A 14,464-nucleotide genomic window follows, 5' to 3' on the forward strand; every position below is an offset into this window, starting at 1 on the left:
AACCAGCCGCCATCCGAATGGGGCTTTTAAATTTAGAAGCAACACTTAGACAGTTATCTCCAGAAAGCTGTTGTTGCTTTCCTACTTCCCTTCCATATCCCTCAGGCCTCCATGTTTAAAGAAGCCAAAAAGAGAATGTACCCCTTCTGTTTGTCCAAAGGTTTTTGAGAGTCTCATTTCTAAATGAAACAATGCAACATTTCGCTTTGATTTCTCCACTGAAATTTTCTTGATTATATGGTTAGAGGTATATAGTTAGAAATTTCTCTTAACCTTCTGGGAATCCTAGTGCCCCATCACATTAACTGTCAGTATTTTTGGGCATTGGGTTAATGGACTTAATTGCCTAGGTACAAGCAGGACTTTGGGACAGATATCCTTTGTGCTGTTTGGTAACATTTAACTCTACTTGTCGTAATCTTTCTCCTTAGGTCCTCACACAATTCCTTACAGAGCACTTATTAAAAAAACAAAAATCTTAAGAGTTGATCTGTTTTCTGATTATTTTTGTGTAAGCTTCTAAACAAACTTCAGCTGTGATTAATTTAGCACATTTAAATAACATTAATGTGTTATTGTTTGGTATAAAGAATTTTCCTTCAACTCAGAGTATTAGTACTGTAGCATAAACCAAATACAGTCTAGAGGGGATTTTTAACATCCCTCCATTATAAAGACTGAAAAAGGTGTGTGTCTGTGTGTTTGTTGAATGCTTGTGTGTGTGGAAAAGCAGATACTAAAAAGGAGTAAATGAATGTGTGTAAGACATTATATTAGTGTTCAGAGAATGAACTTGTATTTATTTTGTGCCATTTGTTTTCATTACACAGAATAAAGTCAGGTGGTTTTAATCCTTAAAAGGGTAGTTGAAAAATGGCACTAAGAATGAAATCATGACCTATTTTTTTAATAGCTATGAGGATACTAATTATGGGTGAAGATTTCTTTTTAAATCTGTCTTGATTGTAGGCTTCTGTGTCACATCCCACTCTCTTGTAGATGTCTTGAATAATTCCCCTTCCCCACAAAAGACAGGGTGTATTTATCTCCTTATTCACCCCCACTTTGCTGAACTGAAGTTAATTGCATAGCCTTTCCTCTGACCTAGTAATGAACTTTAACATAAAGTGTATTTACAGCATCTGTAGTTAACCCTTCCTCCTCTACCTTTCTAGGAGAGGATTGATAATTAGGAATTTGTTAATGCCAGTTTGTTTTTTCTTGAAATAAATGGCTGGAGAGGTTCTCTCCATTTTAGAATTTTTGCTCTTCTCCTTAATCACCTGCTTAACCTAGTCATTCAGAATCTGCAAATACTTTATAAAGGAAAAAAAGTGCATTGTTTTTTTCAATAAGTTTCTAGGGAAAATTTTACAAACCTCAGTTAAGAGTATTGTCCATAATACAAATGTGTTTATTCGCAAAACATTACATAGCAGTGGTAGTTTCATACTTGGTTGTTAGGCTTATTGCTAACCCAATCGGAGGCATCTAATGGTTTATCTTTCACTATAAACTTTTTTAAACATGAAAAAGCCATTTAGTGTGAAGTCGTACGTCATGTACCAAATGGCCACAGGCAAGGAAATCTGTAAGAAGACGACTTTAAATTCCGCTGAATAAGAAGGGAGTCATTCTTTCAAGGCTTTCTTCTTTAGAGAAATATATTAAAAGTCTTATTTCCAAGGATTATGAGTATAGTTATGCCACTGGACCGTATTCTCAAATAACACACCTATGATCCCTCTAGCACACCTATGCTAACTGCAGCACTATAGTGGGATAAGTACATATTTTGGACAGTAGTTTTTATGATCAGGTATGTTGATGCTGCACCAGTCAATTTAGATTCTGATTTAGAACTTAACGGCTGGGTTTTAAAAGGGTTCCCCACCCCCCAAAGTATTCATATTTAAAGGAGAGGGGACAAGACTAGAAGTATAGCTGCTCTTAAGTTTGCAGAGAGACATAGGTTATTAGTTTTTAATATCGATGTTATTTTAATGTAATTAATGGACAGCACCAGGATTCTTTTATGGTGAGAAAGATGGGCTTCTGCTTTGAGTATCAAAATGTTTCTCTTTAAATATACTTAAATTGGGTCAGATGTGAGAACCAGGATCACCCTGGGTTGATAACAAAGAGTGATGAATCATTGGCTCCACTCAAAAGCATTGCTTTAATGAGTCAAATTTCACAGTTTTGCTACTCAAGAAAGGTCTTATAAATGCATAATGTTTTAAGTTGTCTGTATAATCAAAACACCCAGTGAAGCATGAGTGGTATGTTGATTTTCCATTACTGGAAGTGTCAAATAGCAGTTACGGGCTAGAAACCTATGGAACAGCCTTCCCCGTGTGACGGGATTGCTGATACAGACTTCCCTATTTATCCATACAATTTTGTTTATGTCCAGAGTTCTAAAGCCATTTTATAACACTGCAGTATCCCTTTTCTACAGCCTTATTAAAATAGTTACATTTTTTTCCAATGCAGTATCCCTTTTCTACAGCCTTATTAAAATAGCTACAAACATTTATCTTCCATTTCAGTTTCACTTTCATTGTATATCAAAGTTTTACTCTACAGACCAACAAACCAACTTGAGGTAAATTATATAGTTTTCCATATACCCTTATTTTCCTCAGGTGCTAAACAAAGGCCCCCAAAATGGATACTGCTTTAGTAATGTCTGCTTTATTAAAAGTATTTCTTTTGCTCTGTGTAAAGATTTGGTGTTAACAAAAATGGTTAATAATGTGTAAATAATGAATGAATGCCTTTAGTTTGCCCCTGTTTGTCTATTATTGGTCTTTTATCCTCTATACAGGAGGATCCTTTCATGATCTTGAATACATTTCATTAGGTATTTGTTGCATTTTTAGAATGAAAATACAACTGTTTTCTGTCTTGGATTAATCCTGCTGCTGCTATGAAACTGAAAATCAAGAATGTGATGCACTTTTTACATTACGATATACCATACCTTTATAGGTTGCTTTGATACCTTTCCTGTAGCACAGCCACTAACAAGTGAATGAATTTAAAAATTCTCTTTGGGAGGGAATCAGTACAAATAACTTTATGGTATTGGCCTATGAAGGATAATAACTTAGGAAAATAAAAATTTTGTTAGTGTTACACTTTTTGGCCTTAAAATGTCTTCTACTACTGAAAATCTTTTAAATCTTAGTTTTATTTCTATTGTTTCCTCTCTGCCTCAGAAAGAGGAGTTGGGAAGAATGGCTTAAAGGGAGTAGTATCATTGGTTTGTTGCTGATCTATTTTAGAAAACAATTGTCTACTATATAAGCTGGGGACTTATTTTTTTGTTTGTATACAGAAGAAATAATGTCCAAGCCAGTCATATTTAGTTAATCAAATCAATCAAAATTCCAACTATTCTCTCTAGTATATTTTTATTTAATCAAGTTAAACTTTAGTAGGAATGCTACTTGACAAAAGGAAAGTCATTTCTCAAGCACATACCCAAACTTGAAGGAGATTAAACCCAGAATAATGGAGGAAGAAAACACCAAATGGGTGGAGGAATATGAGAAAGATATGTGGTCCAAAGCTATCTGGTTATGTTTTGATGTTGCCAATATTGCAAAGCCAAAATTTTAATTTGCTTATTTAATATATTTGTTGGCCAGAGATCTATTTTTATATCAATGTGCCTTGCATGTATATTAAAAAAATAAACATTGGGAAGGCCATGTAGTAATGCCTGAGATAGTTGATGGTTCTTACCACCTCACTGATTTTTATGCAGTATGAAATGCTCATTCTATCGCCCAACTGGTGCTCTCTGTTTAAAGTTATAGATCTTGTCACAAACTGGAACTATTTTATAAACTGGGGAAGTGATTTAATTTACATTTTTTGTTGTTTCTTTTTTCTTAGTCTGTTAGTGGCTGTTCTGTAGTGGGAAATAGTAAAAGGATTCTTCATTCCCTTTCCCTTCCCCCTCAGCACCTTCTTCAAGTAATGTGATTACACCATTTCTCGTGTGCTTTGAAAAAAGTTTCATCTTGCAGTTTCCTTGAGTGTTATTAAAAAAAAAAAAAAGTGTTATAAAAAGCATTGTTTGCAAAATCTAGGGAGATAATGGAGTCCGCTTTAATTTGAAATTCTATGTGAGCTATGATACAAGTTATTGGCTCTTTCCAACTTTAAAATTTTTTATTGTTAAAGCACCTTGCTTAGAAAATTTTAAATACTTACTGTCTGCAACAATTGTCTCAAAATAATGAACTGTGCAATTCTTGTCATTAAAAAAAAAAAGATCTGAACTCTCCCTAATGTGACTTGTTAGTTTTTCTGTATTTTCTGCCAGTGTAAATGTGAAACGCTTTGCTTGCATTACGTTTTAGAAATGCATTTTGCACACTAGAATTTTGCTGAAGCTCCATGAAAAGGTTAGATCTAAGTAGATGAATAAAGCTATGCACATGTTTTGAAAGTTTAGTTTGTGTGTCATTACCAAAAGTGACCTATTATTATTTTGCTGTTCTTAGCTTCACCATCTTTAGATACATGGCTCAAATTTATAGTTCTGGGCTAGCTCATCAGTGGAACTAGAAAAGAGAAAAACTGACACCTATTTTAGTAAACTTCAGTTTAAATGAGAGCTTGACTTGTATCTACTAAAGGGCTTTTCTTGAAACAGGGCAGTTATATCAGTTTTACAAACTGTTGGACTCTTCCTCAGTGAAATTTTTGGTTTATTTGTTCAAATAGAAATGGGAAATAATTCAAATTAAAATAAAGGAAGGACCTTTCCACATGGAGTTCTGTGACAATTTTATGACTTAAACCTGTTTTAAAGGTAGGATAACCTTTTTACCTTTATCACTTTAGCATAAATTTGGTTTAATGAATGAATGAATGATTGACGAGATTAGAATCATTAGGTTCTTTAAAGATCTAAGCACAGGTTGTTTTAAAGTTAATGTATGTCTTTTAAAAATTGCCCAGTTAGAACAAGTGTAGAATTTGGGCAAATTTGGTTCAATTGCTGCAGTCTGCATGTACTAAATAAATAGCCTTACTTCACATGTATGTGTACATAAAAGATTGTGTAGATGTACTGGCCAGGTTTTGTCAATCATCGTTTAAAGATTGTTTTGTAATCTCTTCAGGACCTTTGTAGAAGAGGCTAATACGTTTAAGTAGAAGATGATGCTAATGGTATTTCCCCCATGCTTCTAGATATAAAAAATATTTGTTTTACAGCTTTTTCCTGTGTATAGACAAGGGTTACTTCTGGCTCATCAAGTGTGCTCTTGATGTGTGTCGACTTTGAAAACACAGCAAAACCCTTCTGTATCTTCACTGCAAGTGACAGTTAGAAACGAAGTCTACTAGTCAAGACTTGAAAGGTGGCCATCATGCATGGCCTTAAAAGGCATAAATGTAGAGAGATGGCTCTGGCCATCTGTCCGCATCTGTCAGTTCACTTATGTTCAGTCTTAGAATGTAGTTGGAGGAGCAAAGTAATTTCTGTGTTTTGTGCATTGGCGTTTAGGAGCTGCGTTACCTCTTAATCTGGAGAAAAGGATAATTAGTGGACTACAATTATGTTAGAGGATGTCTTTCCTTCCCTTTCCCAATTAAGAAAAAAAAAAAAAATGTTTGTTTTGCCCAGTCAAAAAGATAGGCCTTTTTTAGGTGAAAGAACACTGGCCAGAAATTTCCCCTTTTGCTAAATGCTTAGGTATTTGCATAGCTGTTTCTGATGTTATGGATTCTGAGGAAGTGTGAATTACGTGATGATCTTCCTTTATTAATGTCTTACTTCATGTTCAGTGTTTTAAAAATACAAATTACAAACACTCTACATCCATACCCAGATTTACTTATTTTATCAGAAAAAAAAAGACTTGAGAAATTTGTAGATCAAATTAAGAGACAATAAGTGTACATTGTTGAATAAAAAAATTTAAAGTTTCTGAGATGTTTGTGTTATCATCTTTTGTGTGCTTTAATTAACAAAAATTACTGAAAACTAATATTGTGACATTGATAATGAAATACTTTCAAAGGGTTAAATGTACCAATTTAAATCTTAAATGTACCATGGTCAGATGTCATGACTTTTTTAATAAGTGCTAAGATACTGCCAGGCCACATGCTAAGCTCTCTGCATGGATTTTCTCATATTACTCATGGCAACTCTAAGAGTTTGGTGTGTTTTTATGATCCCATATTATGATTATAGTGAATCTTAGGTTAATTGACTTGCTCAGGATCACCCAGTTAACATGTGAAAGTCAATATTTGTATACAGAGCCATGTGCATTATAAAAATAACCTGGCAACTTTGTTTAACATACAATTCCAGGCCCTTCCCCTCAAAAGTCTGATTCTGTAGGTCTGAGGTGAACAGGTTATTAAGGGGCTTAGAATGGCATGTTTATTGAAAAATCAGCTGTGAGAGCAGCTATCCTGTCTTTTTGCATGATGTTGAGCCTTATGTTTTTCCAGTTGAAATAAGAAACCAAAACTGAGATAAGCAATTAAGCAACTAGAATAAGTTGCCAAGATTCTGGATTTATTCATAACAATGTAGAAATATGTGGCAATGCATATTTGAGAAACTTCCTAAGTTTGTTTAGGATTGATTTGTCACCAGGTGAAAAATCAACATTACTAGAATAAAAGATGAGGAGAAAAGATGCAGAAACATTTACCAAGAGTGTTACTACAGAGACTGATACATTTGGGTTATATATGCTTTAATGTTATTTGAGAGAGGGAATAATTGTGGCCTGGTAAGTGACTTTCAAGGACACAAAGGGAATTGGGGGTTTTACTGAAGCTTGTCTTTAAGAGTTCTCAGCCACATAAGTGTGAGTCATATAAAGCATGGTAATTCAGTCTACAATTTTTTTTTAAATGACATTGTGGATTTCAGCAACTAACATTTGGAAGAAATGTCTGTGAGCAGAACATAAAACTCATTCTAGATTGCTTCGCAAGGTCTCATGCTTGAGGAATTCTCTTAGAGCTTTCAATCTCCTACTGCTGGATTCGGCGAATCGATTGAATCTGGGAAGTCTGAGCATGAGAACCCCACTCTCTCCAGTGTTTATAGTCTCCTCCGTGATGGTCACATTCCAAGATATACTGATAGCCACGGTATCCAGGATACTGGTAGCAAACCCAGCTAGAAAATCCAAAACGTTGGATTATTGAAACTAATTAGGAACCTGGTCAACACCCCAAAACCTGAGCCTTTTTCCTCAACGCAATTGGTATGGAATTCTTTGAGGCTTAGAAAATGTGCTAGGTACCATTTGTGAGCATAATATGGTTACAATTAATTGAAATATAACCTTGATCATGAGAAAAGGTATAAGACTAATCAATATACAGTGGTACCTCGGTTTTCAAATATCTCCATTGATGAACATTTTGGTTTATGAATGCTGTAAACCCGGAAGTTAATGCTTCGGTTTTCGAACACGACTCAGAAATCGAACATGTCACACGGCTTCCGCTGAGTGCAAGATCGTAAGGCCTAGCTGTCGGCTGTTTTTGAACGTTTCAGAACTTGTGGATTACATTCGAAAACCGAGGTAACACTGTACATGGTTCCCTAGAGGACTGTGGAGGAGAAAAAACAGTGACCTTAAGTGGTAGTTGGTACCAAGAATTTGAGATTCAAAATTACTAATAACGAGTCGGACAGCCATACCAATATGATGATGTATGAAATTTGGTAAGACATGACCATTGATATTAATATTTACAAGATTTACACCTGCAAGAGTTACTTTGAAATGAGTTACAACCCTGTTCTTGCACTTACGCCCCATATTGTATCTTCATGGAACCGACTTCGTTGTTGAACCAACCCATGGCTTGCAAGGAGGGGTAGTCATCACAGATCTCCCATTGGCGTCCAGTAAAGTTTTCTTTCTCAAAGATGGTAATCTTGGACTCCTTATGATTCTATAACCCCAAAAAATTTTTTAAACGTTATGGCTATCTTAATTTTTTAATTACTGTATTTTTCAAAATAAAAATACAGAAGGAAGTACATAATATTGATTATACAAATATTTCAGGCAATGTGGGGATTTATAAGAAAAAATTTACCCATAATCCTGTATAATCCAATTTAATACCGTAGCATTTAAAATGTACAAATAGCTGATATAATACTTTGGAACACGAAAGACTAATGAAAATATAACAGCAGAAAAAAATACTTGGGAGACAGCCAACCAAGGGACTAATACTAATGTAGAAAAAGATCCCGCAAATTAATAGGGAAAGGAAGCGTGTGTGTGTGTGTGTGTGTGTACAGTGTTGGAAATAATCTAAAGTCCAGTAGTGGGTGTGAATACTACACAAACATTAAGAAGGCAGAGACTAACCTATCTGAAGTACAAAAACAGTCCAATCTAGCCCTGGTGATAGAACGTGGGGAGGAACAATTGATTGGAAAGAGGCACCAGGGAACTTTAATAGGGTGATGGAATTGTTTTATATCTGAATACAGTGCTGGTTACATGGGTGTACATATTTTTCAAAACTCATGAGCATATACACTTAAGATCTGTGCATTGTACTATGTGTAAAGTATACCTTAGAGGGAAAAATGTGGAGTTCAAGTGAGATAAGAACACATTCAGATAGGACAGTACTTTTTAGGTCTATAACTGTTTAGATCTATAACTGTTTATAACTTCTTCACTACTTGAATTTTGGTAGGACTTTAAAATGAGATCATTAACAATGAAAATCTTGAGGCAATCATATGATATAGACTAATATTTGGAAGCCCAGCCTTACTCTCCCAATATAGGGATCATTTTCAACAAACCCTTGAAGATCATCCTGCTTCTGCTTGAACCCTCTAAAGACTTTAGAAGCATCCTAGTCAGCGGCAGAATTGAATAATGTGCATAGTACTATAAATAAGGTTATTATGAATCAAAGATAAGACTGGAAGACTTGCCTATATCTTCCGTCATCCCCCTTACTTGAAGTAACCTTGAAGTAACCCTTGAAGTAACAAGGGTTACTTCAGTATTTCCCTGTTTCTAGGTAAAATGTTATACAGATTGAAATTTGGCCAAAGATGTACTTTTGACTACAAGGTAAGTGCTCTCACTAATAATTCTATTGCACTTTTGAAGATTTGGGCTCTTGAGTGTCCACTTCCTGCTACGTATAAGAAGGCCTTTACTTTTAGCTTAATGAAAATACCATTAGTAGAGAAAAAAATGGCAGATTTAGACACAGGGAGGAGTGTTTTTTCTCTCTTTTAGCCTTCTTCCTGCCACATGTCAGCAAAACTGATGAGAAGTAACATTAAGTGTCAGTCCATATGCACCCTCTCTTGCCCCATTCCCCCCCCACACATGCACAGAAGTGAAATTTTCAGAGACTCACAGATGAACAGATGGGGCGGAAGGACATGAGGCGCTCGATGTGATAGGCATTGCTCCCACTCCAAGCATCCCAGCGAGGGTATTCTCCTCTCTCCAGGATAAACTGTTGCCCACAGAAGCTGGTATGTTCATAACCAATCCAGCTGCCAAAGACAAGTAGTGGTGTTTGTTTGCAGTGTTCAGAGCCTATGTGGTCTCAGGGAGAATGCATCTTCTGTTTTAGATGTTAATAGGGGGGTAAAATATCAAGCCAATTCCAATAGAGCCACATAAAGTAATACATTTATCACAAGAGGTAGGGAATGAGCTGGCACCATGTTTCCCCGAAAATGAGACCTAGCCAGACAATCAACTCTAATGTGTCTTTTGGAGCAAAAATTCATACAAGACGCAGTCTTATTTTACTATAAGAAGACCAGGTCTTATATAATAGTAACAATATAATAAATATAACATCATAATAATATAATACCGGGTCTTATATTAATGTTTGCTCCAAAAAAGATGCATTAGAGCTGATTGTCCGGCTAGGTCTTTTTTTCGGGGAAACACGGCAGCTGCACTAAGCAGGTTTGTAGTTGTGATATTCGTTTCGGGATTATCCACTGAAAGGGTCTAGTTCACTGGCCTGAGTAATGGTATTAGCAGTCTAAAGTTATATTTCCTTTCTTTCCAAGTTACCTTATTTACTTGGAGCTCCAGGTTCAGGATAAAAGTGACTGACTATTGCTTTGGCTCCAGCCAAACCTACCGGCTTCTTCCTAAGGAAGCAAAGGGATGAATAGGCAGCTGATGGATTACTGGTCTCTTGTTTTCCTTGTCACTGTGTGGGTTCTTTCTGCTGTTACATACCTATACCTTATTTATTAAAACACCTCAGATCAATTTTTCACAACCAGGTCTCAGTTAGTGGTGACACCTTAAGGTATTACTCCTTTTAAAGGGTTAAAGAGCTCAATGGCCTATCTACATGCAAAGCCAGTTCTGCCTAGGCCAAAGGAGAGTCCTTTCCTTTCTGTGTTTTCAGGCTAATGATAAAGGTCTCAACCACCCTGCCAAGAATCAGAAGATAAAACAAGAGGTCTTCCTCACCTCTTGTTCACCATCAACAAAAATCTCCTGGAAGACTTGCTAGGAACCTATATGGCTCTCAAGTCCTGGGATTGAGTTCCTTTTTCCACAGACATTGGTTAGTGGTGTCTGCGCTGGGACGTGGAGGAGGGGAGTTAGCTGGAAAGAGGGTGCCCCTTGACAGTTTCCTCTCTTTTCTGCAGGCAAGAAAATCTCAAGGGACCTGTGGCTGTTCTGAGGTAGGTAGCAGCCTATGGGCTTCAGAAGCCCAGATATGATAAATGTCACTGCCCTACCCCTGATATGTATTCAATTCCCCCCAAATCTAGTACCAAGCCACTAAGATCCTCATGTTCCTTCTAACTTTGAGTTACTAAATTACACATGTAGTGATTTCGTTGGAGATTACACCAGTCTGGAGGCCTCTCTCCTGGAAATGATTGGACTTTGGGGGAACACCTTTCTTCCCTGATCCCCAGCTTTATGGTCCCATGTCCGAAGGGACTGGAAATAAGAGGCCTGAGGTTCTACTGAGGTCCATACTCACACGCCACATTCCACCTTGAGAGATCGGACATTATCAAAACTGCGCTCAGAGACGTTTGGGCAGGAGCTGGTGAACTCCATCCTCTTGCCCTGGAAGTTCTCCTGGTCATAGATGGTTATCTGAAATAGGATTAAATTGGAAAAGAGAGCTAGAATGTGGGTACATCAGGAAGAACAGAGGTCCTGGTCAACAGCTTAGCATGTGTCTGACCCTATGTTTTCCATCATTAGTTGTAGCCCACGATGCCTGATGAGGTCTCTTCCAGTATAGACATGGTAGGAAGGGGTTTGAATTAATACCACTGGTTGGTGGTGTTCATATGCCCAGGCTAAGGATGAGGTGTGGGGGGTTGGTTTATGACAGGAATAGTCTGCCACGGATGACAGCTGGCCCAGTGGACAGACCAAAGATTCATGGACTTATTCACCATGCTTCCTACATAAGTATGGCCCAGGGGCCAGGATTCTGGGAGTCCCAGGGGCTCCCTGTCAATTATTTCTTGTCCAGCCTCACTTGCTATGAAACTTAAGACATAGAGAGAGAGTTGTAATAAACCCCTTTCATGCCTTGAACTAGAACTTGGCTCATGATCCTGGCTAGAAACAGCTCGCAAAGCTGTGGACTGCCTTCCAAGTTGACCCAATGAAGCGGGTAGGGGTGTTGGGGAAAACGGAAATGCCTGAGGAGCAGCCACTTTAGACAATGGTTACAACCAATGTCAGGATGGGGGGTCAGGAGACCAGGGTGCTATCACTTATTTGGATCTGGCAGCAAATCTCTCTTCATTTCTGGGCCCTCGGCTTCTCCATGGCATAATCCACTCTGGGCTGCTCTATTTCAAGATGATGTTAGCAGAGGAATGCTGAAGTAGAAAACTATAGGTATAATCTCCCACTAATCATGAGCTTCCAGGCTCATCCTTCTTCTGCCCAAATGGGGCATCCTGAGAGATCCATCCGGAGAGAGCATCTGGACCTGGATGGGCCCTTTCCCCTATAAACGTGTTTTTATTGGTAGGTCACTGCCCCATGGAAAAACAGCCTGCAGCATCTCACCCCCTGCCCTATTGGATTTCTCAATTTTCCATGAGCTTACCTTCCAAGGCCCCACGGACCCTGGCTTGGGGTTGGTTTGAGCCATCTTGGTGGTCGGGAAGGTTTCTGGAAGACAGAACACACACCAATGGCATGGCCTCAGGTGGGGGATGAGGTGATGGAGCACAGGGGAAAGTAAAGGAGGTTTGAAAGTAATAGATTTTGGTTGGGATCCTGGCTCTGCCTCTCACTAGCCGAGTCTCGGTTGTCTTCTATCAGCAGAGCTTATACGTGCAGGGTTGTTGTAAGGATTAGAAGCAGTACTGCAGGTAAAGCACGACGCAAGCATCATGCCTCCTGTTGACTGTAGTTCTCCTCTGGCCTGCCTCCAGGCGCCCCCTACAGGTGGCAGCAGTACCTCAGTCTCACAACCTCAATGTAAACTCGGCAACCATCTAATCCAGACCCCTCATACCACTCAACAAACGCCTCATCGCCCTCAACCTGACCGGCGGCGTATGGCCATGCTGCCACCCCCTTTCTATTTCTCTGTCTTCTAGACCTACCCAGCTTTGGTCTTGCCTCCTCGCAGAAACTTGGCTGCTTTCCCCAGCCTGCAGCGACTTGCTTTCCTGATTTCTAGCGCTCATCACAGGACTTATCTGTGTTCCTATTGAATATGTCCTGGTGAACATTTCAATGGCAGGGCCTGGGTCTCCTGAGTGACTGATGTAGCACCCAGCTGAGTCCATGTCGGGACGGTGGTGCATTGGAGGCAGGGGAATGGGCGCCATTGAAAAAGACTTATTGAAGGAAAGTGAGGGAAAAAAGGATAATAATGGCTAACACTTAACAATGGCTCACTCTATGCCAGGACCTGTTCTAAATGTTCTACACGCATTAATACATTGAATCTTCACAACAAGCCTATGAGGTAAGTACTATCATCACCCCCATTTTACAGATGAGGATACTGAGGCTCATAGAGGTTGAGTAGACAGAAAAGATGGTAGGAAGAGTAAAGGAGGAAGGGAGAGGGGAGGGGAGAATGTAGCCAGGCAGGTGTGCATCAGGTTTCTTGGCTCAGAACAGCCATCTATGGCCCTTTCCTCAGGCTGCTATCAGGCCCAGGGACTGATGCATGTAAATTCTGTGATATATCTTTCCATTCTGACCCTCTGAATAAGCATTTCCCAGCTCCTATCCCTACCCCCATCCATACCTTCTCCTTGTGTCCCAGGAGCCTGTCATTCTTGGGACCCCATTCTCCCTCCCAGCCATGATTACTAGGGCAGTGGTTACTGCCATATAACTGTCTCCACTTGGGGTGACAAGAGAAGGCTGCCTCCTCACAGAGTTCCCCACTCTTCTGCAGCCATCCTAGGAAGCTCTGACCACAAGGCAGGAAAATTAGGCCCCCTCCTGGGCCTGTCTCTGCAGGGGAAAGAAAGGAAGAGCCAGAGTACCCCTCAGGACCTTACTCACCCAGCTCCTGCTGTAGAGTCTGGGTCTCCATCTGGTGCCACTTTCTCTGTGGCCCTGCTCTTTATAGCTCTGCAGACTGATGGTCTCGGGCTCTGTCAGCACTCTTCTTTCTCTCTGCTTTTGTTTTCTTGTTTTGATCCCCAAAGCTTTGGTGGCTCAGCCTGCTGGGCAGGCATCCCTCAGGCCTTTGTTTAAACTCGGAAACAGAAATCCAGACAGGATTTCTGTGGGTGGGGCTGGCGGCTGCTGCCTGCCTTGGCTACTGTGGTCCCGATCTCAGAGCAGCTTGGAGGTGAGGACAGGTCTCTGCGTGAATGTTTGTCCCCTGTCCTTCTCCAGCGTCCTGACACCACCCAAGGACCTTCCTAAGACCCGTGTCATATTGAATACATGAAAAGACACCTCGCTTCCCATACAGAAAACACATTTTTTTGTTGTTAAAAAAAAAAAGGATTATTACAATTCTGAATTTTATTAAGAAAAATAATGGTTCACTCTATTCTTGGAAATCTTTGTGTGTGTATATATATGTATATATATATTAAATTCAATTACAGCTGACTAGTAGACATGAATCTCCCAGTAGCTATTTTATTAAATATTTACTCATTTTAATTTTGCAGTTTTCTTTTTAAAATTTGGAATCAATAAATGTTGAGGGGTTTTAATATACTGCTTTAGACCCTTGGTAGTCTCACAGGCCCAAGGTACTGGACCTGTAGTACCCTAAAGGGTGGAATGGTTTCTCTCTGGAAGTTCAGGGCACTTGATAAGGGAATCATGGGCTTCTCCAGGGGTCGTGAAGGAAGGCTCACAACTACTGTGAGAAGCAGGAGTGTGCAGTGGGTGGGGAGGGCTTTGAGCCCGGCAGATTGGGTTCAAATCCCAGCTCCCCTGGCTGGGTGACTTTGGGCAAGTCA

At 39.2% G+C, this 14,464-nt stretch overlaps 1 protein-coding gene across 1 annotated transcript; it reads right to left on the reverse strand.

The window, feature by feature from the left end:
* Nucleotides 1-6,676: 6,676 nt before the first annotated feature.
* CRYBA1 (crystallin beta A1) lies at nt 6,677-13,706 on the reverse strand. The gene is made up of 6 exons (XM_033091014.1): nt 13,545-13,706; nt 12,121-12,185; nt 11,026-11,144; nt 9,409-9,550; nt 7,817-7,959; nt 6,677-7,171 (listed from the first exon to the last, which is right to left on the reverse strand). The coding sequence occupies exons 1-6, from the start codon at nt 13,573-13,575 to the stop codon at nt 7,024-7,026; spliced, it is 648 nt and encodes a 215-aa protein (XP_032946905.1). The 5' UTR covers nt 13,576-13,706; the 3' UTR covers nt 6,677-7,023.
* Between the last annotated feature and the right edge of the window lie 758 nt (nt 13,707-14,464).

The sequence above is a fragment of the Rhinolophus ferrumequinum genome, chromosome 21 (assembly GCF_004115265.2).
Source record: "Rhinolophus ferrumequinum isolate MPI-CBG mRhiFer1 chromosome 21, mRhiFer1_v1.p, whole genome shotgun sequence".
Lineage (NCBI taxonomy): Eukaryota > Metazoa > Chordata > Mammalia > Chiroptera > Rhinolophidae > Rhinolophus > Rhinolophus ferrumequinum.

Coding starts and splice junctions, on each gene's coding strand:
- CRYBA1 (XM_033091014.1), bottom strand. CDS start 13,575: ATGGAGACCCAGACTCTACAGCAGGAGCTGG. Junction 7,960..9,408: donor TCCGCCCCATCTGTTCATCT/GTGAGTCTCTGA, acceptor TTGGGGTTATAG/AATCATAAGGAGTCCAAGAT. Junction 7,172..7,816: donor ATGAAGATACAATATGGGGC/GTAAGTGCAAGA, acceptor TGGATTTTCTAG/CTGGGTTTGCTACCAGTATC.